General features: G+C 27.2%; 2 protein-coding genes across 3 annotated transcripts; one reads left to right on the top strand and one right to left on the bottom strand.

Moving 5' to 3' along the window:
• Positions 1-343: 343 nt before the first annotated feature.
• Positions 344-3385, bottom strand: LOC124915385 (MLO-like protein 8). The gene is made up of 14 exons (XM_047456092.1): positions 3081-3385; positions 2889-2946; positions 2584-2786; positions 2362-2478; positions 2229-2289; positions 2061-2149; positions 1813-1976; positions 1694-1743; positions 1577-1617; positions 1312-1485; positions 1188-1223; positions 1033-1100; positions 901-961; positions 344-817 (listed from the first exon to the last, which is right to left on the bottom strand). Exons 1-14 carry the CDS (start codon positions 3210-3212, stop codon positions 464-466), a joined length of 1608 nt encoding a protein of 535 aa, XP_047312048.1. The 5' UTR covers positions 3213-3385; the 3' UTR covers positions 344-463.
• An 11004-nt stretch (positions 3386-14389) lies between these two features.
• LOC124914916 lies at positions 14390-17820 on the top strand. 2 transcript variants are annotated; one of them, XM_047455546.1, is made up of 5 exons: positions 14390-14556; positions 15622-15721; positions 16746-16848; positions 17269-17355; positions 17497-17820. In XM_047455546.1, exons 1-5 carry the CDS (start codon positions 14496-14498, stop codon positions 17635-17637), a joined length of 492 nt encoding a protein of 163 aa, XP_047311502.1. In that variant the 5' UTR covers positions 14390-14495; the 3' UTR covers positions 17638-17820. The 2 variants fall into 2 exon arrangements, with proteins under 2 accessions (XP_047311502.1, XP_047311500.1); XM_047455544.1 differs by having other exon boundaries at positions 14400-14556; positions 15604-15721.
• The last annotated feature ends 2816 nt before the right edge of the window (positions 17821-20636 follow it).

The raw sequence follows: 20636 nt of genomic DNA on the forward strand, positions 1-20636 counted from the left end.
AAAAAACTAAAATTCAAACATGAGTGTATCTTAAAATATTTTGATGTTACAAAACTATAATTTTTTTAATTATAAGAATTTAAGACGATTGACTGTATGTACTATCATCTATCACATCACATCATATATTTACAAGACCCTGAAATATTTCATTCCTTATGTTATATTGACTTTTCATGTGAACAAAATTTGGGTATTTTAATTATTCAACAAAACCAAAATATATATTATAAATAATAACCCAATTGCAAATACAATCTTTTGATATAAAATTAAACATTATCCCCCTCATTATTCATGTTATTCTAAATAAAATCCTAGTTTACATCCTTGTGGACAATAATTGCCCAAAAAAATTGTACAAAAAGAAGAATGTCCCAACACATCATCAAATTATTAACATCGTCGTGTGGACTAAATATATATTGTACACAATCTGCTCATCCTCTTACCTTGTAAATCTTTAACGTTGTTGTGACGGAGCCGGTTTCACAAACGAGAAATCTTTCTCTCCCTCGTGAACATCATCGTCTTTGTTTCGATCGTGTTTTCCGTTGTCAATTGTCACAAATAATTCATCCTCCATTGTGGTCGCCGCCCGACCGGAGTGTCCAGTTGTATTGAAGTGTTGAAGTGGTGGGGATCCTGGGACAGAAGAATGTACAGGGGATCTTACTGAAAATTCAGAACCTTCTCCAAGTGTTCGTGTTGGTGATTTTGATCCCCTGTTTTGTTTCTTCTTAGCAGCCATTTGCCAATTCTTCAATGCTCTCGATGTTTGCTCGTCAAATATCGTTTTCTTCATGTGTGAGCCCATCTACGCCATTTCAAGAAAACACCATCCAGTTGTTATAACTCAAAATTCAAAATTGAACACAAATTTATGTACTAATTTATTACCTGAGCTATGAGTGAATAGAGTGGCAGAGTAATGTAACTACACAAGAACAGAACTCCAACCCTGTGAAAAATCAATCAAAAATTATTAATCATCTTAAAACTCTAACCAGGAAGAAGAAATCTGTCACTTACCCAATCACAATTTTCGCAATAACAAGCTCCAGATTGTTGTGGAAACATGATGTGATTCCGAATTCGTACTGTTTTGCAAAGAAAAAAAAGACTCAGTTTAACATTTAACAACATTGTTCTATGTTCTAAGAACAATGGAAAGGAAACAATCATACCCAAATCCACAGGAAATATGTTATTTGAAAGGCGTTCTGCAATATTGAAGAATACTACTGATTAGGAATGATAGGAATGAAATAATGAAGACGATAAGAAGTTGTTGTGGTCATGTTTAATAACCTGGAATAGAGTAAAATGGATAAGATGAAGAACGAGTCGTGGCCTTCCAAACCAGAAATACTTGTCGGAACCCTGAACTAGAGGAATCCCTTGTACAACCGCATGTCTTTCTGTGATTTCGAGAGCCATTTTTGTTAAAACCATTTGAAGCTTAGTCCCAACCGCCAATATTATCTGAAACAAGTTTTTACAACATTAAGTTATAACAACGTTTTCTTTCTTCATCACCTATAAATGTTTTAACAATTATAAACATGTTCCTTACAAGAAGAGGGATTAATGATGCCCAGAACAGAGCTTTCCAACCTGAAACACAAACACAACTTACCTTAGAAATCAATTGTTTCTTAAAAACCGTTTTCTTTGTTTAATTGTAACTTACCGTTGACATTTAGGAGCAGGAAGACAACAAATGATGCCCATAGGATAGGACTGTAAGAAAATTACAAGCAAAATTAAAGATCATAATTTTTAAACTTCTTCATGAAAAACCGGCCTTACCTGACTCCGACCACAGTCTGAAAGTCATCCTCCAAAGATCTTTTGATGTACTTCTGGAAGTTAAATTTGCTCCCCGGAGCCAAATGAACGCTGATGAATCCGTTTCGTAGAGTCAAGTAGTCAGACTTGTTAACAGACCTGAAAAATTGTCGAAAAAAGCATCCCTGGATTCGACAGACACGTTTAGTTTGATTACATTTTAAGACTAACAATTATAAGTAAAACAATTGATTGATTAATTAACTTACTATGTAGAAGAAGATTGGAATTCTAGTCCAGAAACTAGTATGGGATCTAACAAACGAGGTTTCATGGGTAAGCCTGAATCTCGATTTATCTACAATTCGAGCAAATAAGAATTTGAAAATTGAAACATATATGAAAAACATCATATCATAAGATTTATTGTTTCATACCAACTGAGAATTCATAATCCTGTGATGTAGTCTCCTGTTCCCACTGTTTCCATCCACGGATCTACATGAAACAAAAAAAACTTGATCAATCTTTTATAAACATGGAAAGTAGTAAATTTTATAAAAACCAAACCTTTAATCTTCCAAGACCCATTGTAAGTGCACTATAGACAACATGAAGAACAGCCAAGAAGAAAATAAGGATATGCAGTTGATGCAGAGCATTAACAGTTATAAGTGGAACCTTCCCCTGAAAAACATAACTAAATTTAAAATTACCAAATAACTGTAGCCTCCGGAAAACATGTCTCCGGTCACCGGAGACAGAGATGGTTGGCATATAAAGTCAACTTACATCTTTACAACCTGAACCCGAGTCACCGGCGGCTAACATCCGGTGCTCGTACCATAAAAGCCTCCGCCCACTCTTATCATCCTTGACCACTTTCGCCGGACACGGCAACAAAGTGTCGGCGACCTTAGCCGGGATGCAGATTTTAGCAACGTAATATTGACTGAACGTTAATAACAAGGAAATGAATCCAAGAACCATCAACTCTGTCATGGTGTAAAAGAGAAGATTCATATTATATAGAGTAATATTTACATTTTTAGAAATTAAATTGAAGATCAAGGAACTCCCATCCCATCCCAATTTACCTGCTTTAACTTTCTCCAAAGCATCATATAGTGCTTTCTTATGCTTTGCAGTAAACCACTGTAAGAAAAACAAGATCTTTAGGGTTTCCAGATTCGAAAAGAATCGATCTTTACATCAGTAAGAATCATAGAAAGCTAAAACTAGTAACAAATCATGGAGTTTGACTTGAACCCATTTCATTATATACATACCGCCCCAACTTTATGGAGACCCTTTTCAAGGCAAATTGAGATGAGAATAATCACGGCACAAACTCCGGCGACGGCCCATGTCGGAGTTTGATCAAGCTCCCTGGCGGTGCCACTGCTACTCCCTCCCGCCATTATTTTCCAAATTTGAGGAGAGAAATAAAGAAGATAACTTGGAATGATAAAAACGAAGCTGTGAAATTTGTATTTAAAGGGTTCAAATTTCAGGGGAAGAACAACATTTTGTAATCCTGGAATGAGTCAAGATCCTAGAGAGAGAAAGAGCAGGCGTGGAGGCTTCTTAAGAACACGACAACATCATCATAGAGAAGGTATTAATTGACGGCATAACAGGAGGGCAGATAGTTGGCGATTCCATCCATGATAGTTTCATATTTGGTGAGTAATATTTTATTTTAAAGTTATTTCAATTATTGTAATGTTTTATCATAATTTAAAGTAGGTTACTGTAAGTCTGTAACAGTAATTTCTTTAAAAAAATGAAATGAAATCTCTACATATGGAATTTCATTGATGGGTAAGAAAATTGGTAATAAACAAATCCATACACAGTATGTATGAATCTTGAATATTTTGTTAATTAAAAAAGGTGAGATTTTCATACTATAATTTAATAAAGTGGTAATAAGAGGGCCGGATCCAGTCATGAATTGGGTCAACGCGCCAATTGGGTTTAAAGATTTGGTATTGTTTTGAATTTTGTAAGATAAATTATAAATTATTGACAAAGGAAAGAGCACGACCACACCACGTTAAGGACAAAATTAAGAAAATTCACTATGAGTTTTTTTCTCTCTTTTTCATCTTTATTTTTTTTGTTTGTTTATTTCATGAATAATGTTGTAATATTGATTTCTTTTTGTAACATATTTGTTGGTGGTATATAATATTTACATTTTATTAGAAGAAATTTTGGTTGGTTAAAGTGTATTTATTTTAATTTAATAAAATTTCTATTATAAAACTAATTTAACTTTCAAATAATTCCATCTACAATAATACTACATTTTTTTGTTTTTTCTTTATTATTATTTTTATAATAAGTTAAAAAAAGCAAAATTAGAAAGTTAATAATCATACTATTATGATTATCAACCTCAATTTAATACGAATTTAATAAAAATAAAAAAAAAAATCTCAGTCAAGATGGTTAAGTGAAAATAATCGGTTTAGAAGATCAAAAGTTACTATAAAAGAAAATGTTGAAAATTTGTACTTTGCCTAATTACCTAAACAAAACTCTCTCCTAACTTATTTTAAAAAAAACATTAAATTTGTTTTATATTTGGTGAGATTGTAGGTGGTCTTCTAATTATACACCATCTTACATATATTTTTATAATTTGTTTTGATTTATTTTGACCATACATAATTTAGTCTTTATTTTTCGTCTTACTTAAATCTAATTTTGTTTTTAAATTTAAATAAGTTATTTTTTAAATTCAGGTCTATTCTCTATATTTACATTTTAACTTATTTTAAATTCTTCCAAATTGTTTTCTTAAACAATATATTATCTCAATTATATTTTAATTAAAATACTTATTAAATTAAACAGTTATTTTTTCAAAATATATCAACTAATTATAAAAAAAATATGGTGTTGCTGATGACATGATAACACGTGTATCTGAGTAATGAATTGAATTTTTAATACACAGTTATTATATAATATACTATATTTAACAATTTAAAAATAAATAATTTTGTGTTTAAAAAACATCCTAACACATTTTTGAATATATATATATATATATATATTATTAATATATATATATATTATTAATATTCCACGATGAAAGTGGAAAAAAATGATTAGTTGGATTTTAAATAATAAACTAATTATACATATCATTTCAAAATTTGAACTGATTTATTCTCAATGTCATTTTATTAAAATAAATATATTTTATAACTATGTAGAAGTCAAATAAATAATACTGAAAAGGAAACTAATGGAATTATCAATTATTTATGGAGCTAAACTGTCAAAGCAAAATTACTTCAACACAAATATATTTGTTTATTATGTAACGGTTTATTTTTTTCTCCTTATAATTAAATATAAGAATTTTAGGTAAGACTCTTTTTGATACCAAAAATCTGAGAAAAATATACTTTTATTTTAAACCAAATGAACAATTCAATTTTTGACTTAGTTAATTTATTGAGGTAAACTAGGATGTAATATTTACTATCATGGTCCCAAATTTCAATCTGTTATATTAAATGAGAATAAAACTTAATTTTAAGAAGATATTTATAATATATGAATGTAATATTAACTAAATAAAATTAATAAATTATAAAAGTGGTCACTCATGTCTATTTTTTAAGAGCGAAACAGATCTCAATCAATATTTGTATTTTAATGATAATTTCACATTAAAAAATTAAGTAAATATTTGTTAATTCTAATTTCTTAATTAAGCAATCTAATTCGACTTCATATATACTTTTTAAATAAAGTAAACAAAATAGTCAAAGTATAGAAGTAATCATCTATGTTAGATCCATATTCATTATAAGTTATTTAATTTGTATGTATTAATTAATATAATAAACTGAGCTTTGAGATTTGGTGAATCGTTCTTGCAAATTGACTTTGCTCTACCACTTGTTATTAATTAATTAATTAATTATAATTAATTATTATATATATAGCAAATTATTATGGAATGATTTTCAAATAAAATAAAAACTCTGAAATTAAAAAGAAAAATCAATTCTTAAAGCAAGTATGTAGAAGGGTTAAATTAAAGTTATGAACTTGTGTCATTTTCTAGAAGTATTACTCCACCACTTGACTATTCTTGAAATTTCACATCACACGTTAAAGAATAAAAATAATCGTTGTTGGAGGAAAGAAAAATATATGTACGACTTTCTCTCGTTATTATTATAAATAGATAATTTTTATTTATTAAAATAAGAGGAGTGATAGAGAGAGTGAATTTGGTGAGGGAATAACTTGGCATCACGTTAAAAAAATGTAAAAGTGGGAGGAAAGAGAGAAAAGAAATAAATTATTTAATTTTTTCAGCTGCCACGTCATTCCCTCACCTAATCATTTCTCTTAAAATAAATAATTGTATATATAAATAGTTTATATATCAAAATAACATATATAAAATTAAAACAATAAGAATTTTAGTTAATTAATATAAAAGTGTGTAGATAAAATGAAAAATAAGATTTTTTATTTGATTATAGGTTTAAATTTAAAAAGAAAATAATAATAATAATTTTTAACTAAAATTAGTGCAATCAAATTTTTTTTCCATGTTTTTATAAATCATTTTCAGCATAATTCTCAAGTCATTATCTATATGTTAAGTAGTAATAACAATTTTATAAAAAATAAAATTTAAATTGAAAAGATTCTGACTAATTTTAGTTTCATAACATAGTTGATGATTTAAAATAAGTCAAACCACTTAATCAAGCTGAGTCAGACAAATTTACACTAAATATTTTAAATATGTTGAAATTATTGGTAAGCATGAAAATGTTATGTATAACACAAATTAAGAACCTTATATAAATCATATGATGATTATAAGAGCCACTCCTAAATGAAAAATCGATTTTAATAATTTTTTTATTGAATAAATAAATAACAACTTGAAATTTGATAATTTCATTTTATTTATTGCTTAAAATAATATATACATATTTGAGAAATGATCACAAATAATGAGAATGTATGAACAACAAACAACCTATGAAAATTGAATATTATTCGATAAAAAATAATTGACAATAAATTCAATTCAACTCAACAGTACATAACATAAAAAAAAAAAAAAATCCTAAAATCAACTTAAATATAAGTGATATAAATAAACGAAACTTACTTCAATATTTCAATATTAAAGAAATCATCGAAGATATTAAAAATGATAAAACAAATTTAAAAATTCAAAATACTTAAAAGTTTGATTAGAAAGAGAGGTGTAACTTATTTTTTTGAGTAACAATCAGATGATAACAATGTAAAACTGTGATTTTTTTTTTTCAATTATTTGCTCATTATAATTAATTTCATGCCTTATATATATAATATATAGTTGGGAAAACTTGACACACAATTATGCAATGTTTTTTATCACTTAAAAACTAAGTTATTTATTTGATAATAAAATTAAATCCACTATCTATATAAAAAAAAACACAGTGAGAAATAATAATATAACAACATCAACATAAAATATCATATTTTTAAAAAATCTTTAATAAAATTATATAAATGAATATTTTAATATTATATATATATATTAATGTAATATATTAAATATTTATCTTATTATAAAAAATAAATTTAAAATTCTTATAGAATATAAAGAATAAATAAATATATTAATAATATTATATATTTAATTGTATCTATACTGTTTAGGACGAAATCAGAAAGAAATTAGGACCGAAAACATAAATATCATCTACGCTATTACTCGCTTAACTACCGATCAAACCGGAAAAATCGTCCAAAAATGGAGAATTCAGATAGAGAGTAATCTATAATTATCATCCTTAATAATTAATATAATTAATAAAAGCATCTTCCAAAACATCATATATATATATTATACAAATCGTGATGTCGGGTCCAAATCCAAACAAGTCTGCATCATTACCCATTTTTCTATTCCCACACAATTATGAATAACATACATAAAAAACGATGTTATTTGGTCCTACTTTGAATAAAGTTCAATAATTTCATTTATTAAGTTTCAATAATTAAAAAAAATCATAATTTATTTATTGGGTAATGTACATGAGTTTGTCCCCGACTTCACCTCCACCTCTATATATCTGATTTAATTTGATTGATAATAATTATGCCATGATACACGCTTAATGGACGCCAAAGAAGAAATTGGAACAATATGTTTACGTGAGGAGGCCGGTTAAGTCAAAATATTATCACTTATAAATTAATTATTATTTATTAGTATACAATATTATCATTTATAACTCAATCAGTTAATATTTCATGTCATTATTTATTAGTATACAATATTATCATTTATAACTCAATCAGTTAATACTTCATGTCATTTGTCTTTATGTATTTGTTTTTCTTTATTGACATGTTTTTTAAGTTTATCCGTTGTTGTCTGGTTAATGTAAATGTTTTTTTTTTCAATTTTGTTATTTGCTTAAACAAACTTTCGAAATGAAAGTTCTTTAAAATAATAATTATTATTATTATTATAGGATATTATCATTAAAGGTATGAGAAATTAAAAGAGAAAAATCCCACCACAAATTCAAAGATTGAATAGCAACAAAGATAAATTAAAAATATCATTTAAAAATCAAAGCACCCGATCGCAATCAATGTGACCAAACATAGGAAAAACAAATGAAAAACAACAAATATACTAAAACCTCAGCCACCAATTCATCTTATAACCTAGACCTAGTATCCTAGTATCTAAAGTTTTTTTAAAATGTAATTTTGTATTTTAAAACAAAATATATATATATATATATATATATATATATATAATTTAAAGTAATTAAAAACACTAATAAGCTTGGTTATTAGTGTACGATAGGTTCAGTCAGTTTTTTTCACCGAAAAATTCATCACAACCATTGATGTCGGATTTTCAAAATCTCTATCCGTCGGTTGACGGTTAAATATCGGTTCAGTTTGGTCGGTTATAAACCAGTTTAATCGTTAAAAAATAATAAAAATACCTATTATATTAAGTAAAAAATTAATAGAATAATAAATTTATAATATAATAAATTAAAAAAATAAAAAATTGATTCAAAAAATTCTTATTAATAAAATTTTAATAAATTAAGTAACAAATCAATTATTTAACTTAAAAAAAATATTATAATATTAATTAAATTTAAATAAATTTAAAAATTAAAAACATTAAATATATAAAATAATAAAGATGTGTCAGCCAAGATTGAGAAAACCATATATTTAAAAATATCTAAACATGTATATATACGGTCATTTAGTTTATTCGTCAGTTTTTTATTATCTAAACCGCAAACCGGACCATAGTCGGTTCATGAAATTATAAATGGTTGATTAATTCTTTTATCGGTTCAATTGTTTTTTTTTTTCTATTTTTACCTGCACCCCTACCCTACCATGTCATTCAGCATACACCATTGGAGCTTGTTTAATCTATTTATTTATTTAGGTTTTATCTAGATTTTGAATAAAAAAATTGTTTGATTTAATTTTTTATTTTTTCATTTAATGACTATTTTATCTTTTTCTAATATATAAGATAGAATGATAACCAAAAAAAATTAAATAAGTTGTATTTTGGTATTGCATAAATGAAAAGAACAATAAAATATATGAAGTGAAAGTAAATAATAATAATAATAATAAAGACTTGGTACATCTTTCTTTCTAACAAAATAATACATAAGACTAAGGGCTTGTTTATGGATGAATTAATGGAATAAAATCCAGTTTTTATCTTAAAACCTAACCATCACATCATCAATTTAATTAAATTATTTATTTATTAAAATACTAAAATTATCTCTTACTTTTTTCTTAATATAAATTAATTATTAAATAAAACATTTTTCTAATTTTACGAGAAAATAAGAAGAGAAAGAATATAAAAATATTATATAATTATTATTTTAATTTTTTTTTGAAAAATGTACATGTGAAATTTTTTTTAAACACAAAGACAAAACATGACATTAAAAGAAAAAAAAAGGAAAAAAAAAAATGGTACTCAATAAGTTATTGAGATCATAAAAAAAAACCGGTACTCGAGAAAAATGATATTTCTGGACATACTCTACTGGCTTTCTGAAATAAATTTAAGAAAATGTCATAATAATACCATTATGAATTATACGTATCGGATGACTACGATCATTGAAAGTTCAACGATTTCTCTCAAACCAAATAATCTATCAAAAATAATTGAGATGATAACCCAAATATATATGTTTGCCATATCAGCCACATCAATTTAAACTTCTTAACAATTACCCATAGACTTGGGCATCACCAATGAATCGCATTAATACTTCACAAAAGACTTCAAATACTAGTCACCCCTTAACAATGCAAAAGTAAGTGGGTTGCTGATTCAACATTTCTGTGACACATACGATTAACCATAATACAACTTTTTGCATTCACATATCATCCTTAAAAATTTCACCGTGAATAAACGCTTCATCTAAAAAATGAGATCTTGGATGGAATCTTTGACTCCCAATTTTTTTCTAAAAATAATATATAAAATCATCTTAACGAATAACTAGTAGCAATGTTTCACATGAAAACTATCCATATCTTGTCAACGCACAACATCTTGTTCAGATGGGGACACTTGCTTGCATCCAAAAGTAAAATTTTATTATGGGACGAAGTCTCCATAATGTTTAATCTCGGATAGTTTCCCAAAGTAACCTTGTGCGTTCACTTTCCCAAACTAACCTAGTTTGTTTATTCATTCCCAAACTAACCTAGTTTACTATTCAAACTCAGTTTTATTTATTTATTTATTCTTTTTACATTTAAAATTCATTATATATCAAAATATAAATAATTAAATTTATAAAAATAATAATTTAAAATATATATCAAAATATAAATAATTTAATTTATAAAAATAATAATTTAAATTATATATCAAAATATAAATAATTTAATTTTATATATAATGAATTTTAAATGTAAAATAAATAAATAAAACTGAGTTTAAATAGTAAACTAGGTTAGTTTGAGAATGAATGAACAAACTAGGTTAGTTTGGGAAAGTGAACGCCAAACAAGGATACTTTGGGAAACCGTTCTTTAATCTCTCATTCTATATCTAATTCGGCTAATGAAACCACTAAATCGAGGATAAACATGTCCTTAACCGTGATATTTCTACATATATCAATGGAAGCAAGCTCATGGTACGTCGTAGCTAGACTTTTGACACTACACCAAATGTCGTCCCAAAAACTAATCAAAAAATCATCCCCACAATGAATCTAGACTACTGACAAAACTTTTCCAGATAGAATAAATTTCCCTCCATATGCTACACCCCGTTGGATAATTAGATATTTTGGTGAACTAACCAGACCAATCATGATCATACATACATATGACTATCGATGCTCAAAGACTCTTCAATCGGCTCCATTATAAATCTACTACACAATTTTGATAGAAGAGCTTTATTATTGAAAAATAAGATCTTGAATATTCAAACATCTTTGATTTAAAAAAAAAAGTAACCTTATCCCAACTAACTAGATGACAAAACGATGAGTTAGAAGATCCCCATAGAAATTTACAAATTATTCTATATATTTTCACTGTCACACTCTTGGGGAGAATGAATAAAGACATCATATATTTGGGCATAAATGATAACACACTCTTAATGAGAATTAACCGACACCCTTTCAAGATTATTTTATTTTTCATCTAGATAGTTTACATTTCATTATAGTGATAATCGCGTTCTAAGAGACATTGGATCGTTATTTAACACCCAATGACACACCAAGATATGTTACGGAAGACCATCATTTCTAAACTCCAACACATTTGTCAACCTTATCATTCTTCTATTCAAAATAGAATATGAGAAAATAATGTTTGACTTATTAAGATTAACTCGAAGACCGAAAATGCACTAAATAGCCATGAAATATCTCTAATGTGTTTAAAATTCTTGTAAATCAGAGACGTATCCAGAAATTATATTTAGGGTGGGCTTGAAAAACAAAATAAAAATAAATTTGAAATTAATTTTAAAAAATGAAAAAAAAAAAAAAAAATATATATATATATATATAATTAGAGATAATCGAATTTAAAATTATTCGATTAGTAGGTAACTAATATAACTTTCATTGAAATTTTGTCACATTTAAACTTTTATAATATTTGAAGGTATACCTCCAGTAAAGAATTGTCGAAGGCCAAACTTATATACTATAAGTCTATAACATAAAAATAATATTCGAAAGATAAAAAAAAATTATAACACTTTTAAATTTATAAATAAGTAAGTTATAAGAAATTATGAGATAAAAATTAATTTTGTTTATCGTTTTTATAAAAATAAAAATATTTATATCTTAATTGATCAACTAAACCATCATTTAGATGAAAAAATAAATTATTTATATAATTTTCTTTAAATCTCATCTTAATCTAATAAAATTAGAAATTAATGTCTCAAATAATAACTTTATATTTTCTTCACGTGTCAAAATTTTAACTTAGACTTCAGTTATGAATTTATGAATTTATGAATTTAAATATAAATATTCTTTAATAATATATATAGAGAGAAAAAAGAAAATGAATAAAATTAAGAACAAAGGTAAAACAAAAATAGTAAATTATGGGCGGTTTATGAGACTGTGACAACTAGCACTGTGACAGCTAACTAGCATTGCTTCGTCTTCTTTCTCTCGTTTTCTCTCTCTCATGGAATTAGGTCAACAAAACTATATATATATATATATTTATATAGGATGAGCTTAGACCTAAGTTGCTAGTAACCCACGACTCACTTTATGAATGAGTCTCGAGTATTTTATAAAAGTCTATCATTTTTAGAGAGTTTCCATCATAACGACGAATTAAAGAGGAAAGTGGATCACCTTGTCTGATCCCTCTAAAGGTCTCAAAAAATCCTTTAGAAGTCATATTAATAATGACAGAAAACTTAACCGTCCGAGAGTCAAAATCTAATCCAACAAATTATTTTCGCATCTATTTTCATTTTATTCATTACAACAAACAAAAACTCTCAATTGACATAATCATAAGTTTTATCGATGTCTAACTTGACAAAAACACATTATTCACCTAATCACCTCATGACTGAACTAAAGAATATTTTAAAATGTATTAATACTCCATTGTCTCAATTTTGATGATTCTTAAAAATAAACTTATTTTTTACAATTAAATTTATTTTTTTTAAACTCAAAATCAATAATATTTGTCAAAAATTATATTTTTTATCAACTTTTCTCACTTAAAAATATTTTATCTATTTTTTTTAAAATGTACATGTATATTAAAAATGAAAAAAAAAATCGTTTAACCATAACGACAAAACATGACATAAAAATAACAAATAAAAAAAACAATACTTAAAAAGTTATCGAGTTCGTAAATCCTCGAGAAGAACGATTAACTCCCCGACATACTCTACTAACTTTTTTAAACGAATCTCAGAAAACATCATAATAAAGTATTATGAATGATACGCATCGAACGAATACGATTATTGAAAATTCGACGATTTCTTTCTAACCAGATAATGCACCAAAAAATAATAGGAGGGTAACCTAAATATGTAGACATGTTATATCAGCCGCATCAATCCAAACTTCTCAACAACTATCTAAAGAATCATGTATCACTCAATGAATCACAATAATACTCCACAAAAAACTCTAAATATTAGTCACACCTCGACAATACAAAAGTAAATGAATTGTCTATTCAATATTTTATTGACACACAAGATAAAATAAAAATCACTATATCTTTAGTTTTGGACAATTTTAAACAGTCATGTAATACTATTATCACAAAATATTAATTTTGGTTATACAGTACATATATTTTAAGTATATATAGGATGAAATAAGTAATGGTTATCTAAATCAAGTCAAACAAGAGGCATCCACGCTTTCAGACTAGCCGCACCTAATCTGCTTCTTTTGTTTAGTTTAATTAATCATTTGTAACCCAAGTTATATTATAATGGGATTTTATAGAAAAATATTTTTTGACTTATTCATAAAGTGGAAAAATAATAGAAGGGAGATAAAAAAATTATTATTTTTTTATTTCAATTGAATTATTACAAAAATATAATACATAATACAAATTAACATACCATACTATAAAACAAATATGACATATAATAATAGAATACATGTCATATCCTTACAATTCACAACCTCTAATTTGCAAAAATACATTCTATTTTTTTAATTTAACTCTGCATATTTCAAAAGTAAATGGGGAATGTTTTTTTTTTAAGAAGGTAAATATTAACATTAAGGACATGCTTTTGACTTTTGAGTATACTATTATTTTTTGGAAATTTTTGTTTTGTTTTTGTTTTTTTATTTGAAGGAGAGAAACCAAATTAGTTTGGGTTGGGCCTAATTTAGGCAATTAAACTGGAGCCCATTTCAGCTTTATGGTTTTTATTTTATATTTTTGACTAAATATCTTTATTATTATTATTTTATTTTGCTAAATATCTTTGACGCCTTTTGAATTAAAAAAAAAATATGCATATGGATTATAGATATCATCGAAGAACACAACACTGGTAGTTTGGTTACTAAAGCGATCTCTGTTTTTCTTTCTTTGTTTCTCGAAACTGGTGAAAATTCCGAGGCATGGCTGCTCTTTCGAATTCAATCGTCTCTTCCAGAGATCATCGATTTCAATTCTTATCTGGTAAATCAACATATTATAGATTTCTTATCTGTAATTAGGCTTCTTGTGCTGCTTAATCATTCTCAGTTCTTGGACATGCATTGTTTCCATATGTTGATGTGTAAGTTTAAGGCATGGTATATTTAAGCCAACAGCTTCTAGTTTCAGTTTATTGTAATTATGCCCGAGATTGCAAGGGAAAATTGATATAAGCATGTTTGGAGACCAAATTGATTCTGTAGATAGGTGTATCCAGCACAGCTCCAGGTCACTTAATACTTAAGGGTGATTAATCATAAGAAGAATGGCTGGCTACATGTAGAATTTGATTAACTTTGTCTTAGATTTAGTTCGATACTTGGGATATGCTATTGACCATGATTTGTTCAGATGAAGGAACCAAAGATGCTATATTTCTTTTGTTGTAATGATGGGATGGCCATTATATGGTTCTGTTAATCTAACCAATTATTGTAACTTGGATTCATGGCATCTTGTTGATGTTCATGTTAATTGAGGGTTGGACTAAGGGGATTTGATTCGCATCCAAAGCACCTGAATTGAAGTGGGGGTTCATGGAAATGGGTTGGTGTTCTACCTTCTCAATGGATTAGTCGAGGTGTTTGAAAGCTGGCCCAAATACCCTGCTCTTCAAAAAGAAAATTTTGATGTCCATTTTGTCTGGAAAAAAAATTCTATATACCATAAGCTGCTTATCGTTTGATTAGAATTTAGACATAGCTGTTGATTGCTTTTCATCATAAATTTACTCCAAGGAGGTTTCTTTTGCCTTCTATGGGTAGAGAAAGACTTATGAGTTGACATTTTCTCCTTATATTTCTAATATTTCCCCCTTATATGACTTATGTATTTATGTAAGAGCTTTTTGATGAGCCAAATGAGTAGAGATTGAGCCTGTTTTACAGTTTTTCTTATGATATATTACAACCATATTTTAACTTTTACATTGTGTGTAAATTTTAGCATATTGCTCATAATTTCATGTCTTTATTTTGTACAAACATTTTAATTTTTTACCTTGTTGCATACAAAAATGTTTTATTATAGGTTTTTCTTTGAAACCGGTTGACAAAGGTCTTACCTCCAATAACTTGGTAATCATACCTGCATCCCAAAGAAACACTTCATCCTTGAAGTCCAGAAGGGAATTTACTGTCAGAGCAAGGTACATGGACATGGTTCTTCTTTTTGTTTCTTCTTGTGAAATGTTAAAGTTTGTCTTAATAGATTGGTCTGGCTTGATGACTTCTAACAAACATTATACCAAGCCTTGAACGCTGTGATTGAACAAGTAAACCATTAAGCTACATTAGCTAAGCTCTCTTAGGAATAACTCAAGTTATCATAGTATTATATATATGAATTCTATCTTGACTAGTCACTAATGTGTCAAGCGATACCAGAAGGATTGTTAAGATGAGAAACAAAAGAACAATAACAAAGAATAAAGAAGACCTGGTTATAGAAAAGGTCAGGAACACCGCCCTATCATGAAAACAAACAAAAACAGAGTAGTTGGCTATCCTATCATAACATGGGTGAGTATTGATGTTAGGTAACTTAAGAATTCTTAATTATGCTAGATTTTCAAGTGTTGCTGAAATGATAAATGGAAAACCTGACAATATATAAAACAAAAACAATGAAAATGAAATATCTTAGAAATCGAGTTCTTCATGCTTATCCAAGTGGAGTATGCATCGTGAACAATATATTGTACATATTCAAATATGTATTATTCAACAACAATATGTCCTGAAATTGAAATTGTTGAGAACTGAACACTTGTAGTACAACTCTGCCAATACTTGATGAGTATCCATGAAACATCTGGTTTCCTAAATCTGAGAGAACTCAACCGCTCTCCCTGTGACCAAAACCGAATAAAAGAGAAAAAGACCAGTAACTGCACCGCTGCTGAACTGTAAGAACTACCTATGGTAAGAGTGTTGAACTAAGAGGCTAGGTTTCAAGGACAATTCCCACTAAAAGCACCTTGATTGTAGTGGGGTTCATTACAGTAGGATGTTGTACTATCTCTGCAGAATTAGGATGTTATATAATTATATTCTATAATTCTTTGAAATTTCTTATATTCTCTGCATAAATTATTCCATTTTGTCTCACCAAACAGTTTCATTATGAAGGAAATGTCTGACTAAAGTATTAACTTTTTCTGTAAACCTCAGTGGGGATGGTGGAAGACCCAGCAGTGGCGGTAGAATCTTTGTCAGTGGTTTTGTATTGGGAGGGGTTGTAGTTGGAGCATTAGGCTGCATATTTGCACCTCAGGTATGTTGCTGCTGCTAAAAATGGTGTACAATAGTAATGTCCAATCTTGATCTGTTTTGGTTGAAGTCCTTGTTCTTTTTGCAAGTATCACAAAATTATAGAGAAAAAAAACTCAACAAAACATGCACAACAAAAATCTCAAAACACGACAATCAAATGAAATGGTATCCAAAACTCTTCACAAAAACTCAAGCAGTAAAACAGATAATACGTGGGGCTCTCAGGTGGTCCTTATTATATAATAATTTATGCAAATTGTTTGGAATCACATGATTACATATCAATTGAACATAAAGTTAAAATCTTGTAGTAGAATAATGAGGAGGTATTTCTTCAAAATATTTTACTCTAAAAACGGAAATGATTTTGTATAATATGCTCTGAAATCTATTTTTTTTACTATGTCCTGTAAACTTGCAGATCAGCAAGGCATTGGCAGAAACTGACAGGAAAGATCTCATGAGAAAGCTGCCAAAATTCATATATGATGAAGATAAAGCTTTGGAGGTGAGATCTAACTTGCTCTTGCTTAAAGTTTATTATTGTATATAGCTTAAAATCTGAAGTGAAATCTTATTTACTATTTAAAATGTTATAGTCACTAGTGTTTTTCATTCCGTTCATTGTGTCTTATGATTGGGCGAATAGAGGACACGCAAAATACTGAGTGAGAAGATCGAGCAGCTGAATGCTGCCATTGACAATGTCTCGACTCAGCTTCGTGCAGAAGATGCACCAGATGGAACCGCTGCTGTGATGAGTATTGATGAAGTTGAAGCCTCAATATGATGAGATTTTTGGTGCATTGATTTACTATTATCAATCATCAGAAATTTTCCTCTTTGTTGTTGTGTATACCCCACCTTATATAATAAAGAAGTCTATTATTATTATAGAGTCATTATGAAGGGCATGCAAAAACATATGATGGTATTTCCCTCCTGTTAGTTACTCATGCACTTTTTTTCTTTATTGGTTTGGAATTCTAAACCCTTGCATCTCAAATTTAAATGTTTTCATCAAATTGCTAAATTTACATCAATGACATTTTTTTTAAATAATAGTTTATTGTCTTGAGTAAGTATCATTCACGAAGACATGATACCCTATAATCATATCAATTAGAATCGAACCCGAGATATTTTGATACTCTTTTTACACTAGATAGTTGTGTTTTGTTTGGTTTGGAGTTTGGATAGATTTCAAGTGGCTATTCTTCACACAATCGTTTTGTTGTTTTCATGAGAATGAGATGAATTATTGGTGTATTTATTATCTAGAAGAAGAGGTGCATTTGATTGGGAAGAAAAATGGGGAATTGGGGTATAATGGAATGTCATTTCTATTGCAAGAAAATGATTGTTTGGCCCAGATGTATTTATTTCTTTTATATATTCTCTCATTTAACTCCAAAAATAATTGAGGAGAGAGAATTCAAGAATATTCAGGTATGATTGATTGATTCTTGTCCAAAGTTTTTTTTTTTTTAATGACATGGACTAGTTTGATTCAACTTTTATTTATATACCTAGATTAATATTTAACTTATTTAAATAGGATTTTATTTAGATTTGATAAGTTTTTTGTTAAAAATATTGTATCAACTTATTAAATAATTACAGTCTATTCTTGTTTATGAGTCTAATTTAATAATATTCTTTATTAAAATGAGAGTTATTTGATTAAAAATGCACTAAAAGAATAAACATCTCAATCTAGGCGTCATTGGACACATGCTTTTGCCGGATGTTTGAAAATTACTTCCTCAATTATTGGAATTTGCCGAATTAATATTTTGAAATGAATAATTTGAAGTTTTAATTAAATAAAATAAATAATCATCTGAAATTTAATTGATCTTAAGGGTTATTGTGGTTTTTTTTTTTCAGTTTATTTATCAAAATAATTGAAACACATTTTGATTTAACTTATTTATTTAAATTATTATAGTAACTTGTTATTAAAAAAAGTAGAATGACCCGGATTAGACATGACAAAGAAGAAAAGATTAATGAAAACTGAACTCATTGTGATTAACTTTATTTTGTTAAATAATGCCAAGACATAAATTGATTTCTGTCAATTATAAGGTGTTTGATATATATTATTTAATTTAATCTAATCCAATCTAAATAATTTGATTAAATTTATATGTTTAAATAGGAAAAGAAAGTCTATGATATAAAACGAACATTTTATTTCAAAAAATACATCATTATTATATATGCTTTTTTAACTTTCTTTTCCCACTTTTATTTTGCTCAATAGTCAATACCCTCTTTTTCTTTTTTAATAATAATTTTTCCCTATAACTCAAATTATAAATAGGGCATTACTCTAAACCAGATTGTGCTTTATAACCTATACTATATATTATAGATTTCAAACAAGGCTCTAGGTCACAAATAATTAAAATATTTAATTTGTTGAATATAAAGTGTTAATAGAGTATAAATAATTGATTTATTATTTTTGAATAAAGGTGCACAGATATTTATATATTTTTAAGATTTTTAAACCAATTCAAAACTATTAAAAAAAATGTTACACATTTGTTCGTTTATGTTTTTAATTAATATGCATTAACATATAATAGTTATAAATGTTTTTTTTTTGTTTGTTTCAAATGTGAAAATAAAAATGTTAATGAATATGAAATTTAAGTTTAGTATTGCTGCTCAATTATTAATATTGGTTAATACTTTGTTCAAAAATTTAACTATTTTTCTTCAATTAAATATTTTGTTTCAATAATTATATTTTTCAGCAACTATATTGCCACATTTATTTAATAAAAAAATTAAAACTATTATAATTTGCTTGAAAGGTTTGACTTTATTGGTGTCTTTGTAATTGTTTCTTTTGAGAAGTTATTATTATGCTTGTTTAAATAATTGATTTGAAATTTGTTTACTGAATTGATGGATTAATATATATGGATCGATTTATATACATAAAATTGATAAAAATAACCTTAAATTTTATAATATAAATCGATGCACTTGGAAAATTAATATTAAATGAAATAAGTTGAATAAGGGAAGCAATTCCATATAGTCATAATGAAGATAAACTAGCATGTATCCCGTGCATTTGCACGAGTAATAATATAAAAAATCGTGAAAAAATATTACGGTAAAAATTTTATAGGCGGGTTAACCCACAATCCAACACAAGTATTCATTTACTTTCACATATATCCAAATTAACCACCGCTCTCAACCCGACAATCCAGACACTTTAAAAATTAAGCATCATTATATATATATATATAGATTAGTTTGTTAAAAAGTTGAACTTATATTGTTAAAATGTCACGCGTTTATCAAATTTTGGTTTGAATTTAAAATTTAAAGTGTTATTAGCATAGTTGGTTAAAAGGTTGTACTTGTTTTGTTAAGTTGCAAGTTTGAACCATATTTATAGCATTTTTAATTTTATTTTTAACCGTTTTAAGTTTATGGGCGGGACAACCCACAATCCGACACAAGTATCAATTTACTCTCACATATATCCAAATTAACCACAGCTCTCGACTCGGCAATCCGAACACTTTAAAAATTAAGCATCATTATATATATATAGATTAGTTAGTTAAAAAGTTGAACTTATATTGTTAAAATGTCACGCGTTTATTAAATTTTGGGTTGAATTTAAAATATAAAGTGTTATTAGCCTATTTGGTTAAAAAGTTGTACTTGTTTTGTTATGTTGCAAGTTCGAACCATATCTATAACATTTTTAATTTTATTTTTAACCGTTTTAAGTTTATGGGCGGGTCAACCCAC

Source organism: Impatiens glandulifera, chromosome 9 (genome assembly GCF_907164915.1).
Source record: "Impatiens glandulifera chromosome 9, dImpGla2.1, whole genome shotgun sequence".
NCBI lineage: Eukaryota > Viridiplantae > Streptophyta > Magnoliopsida > Ericales > Balsaminaceae > Impatiens > Impatiens glandulifera.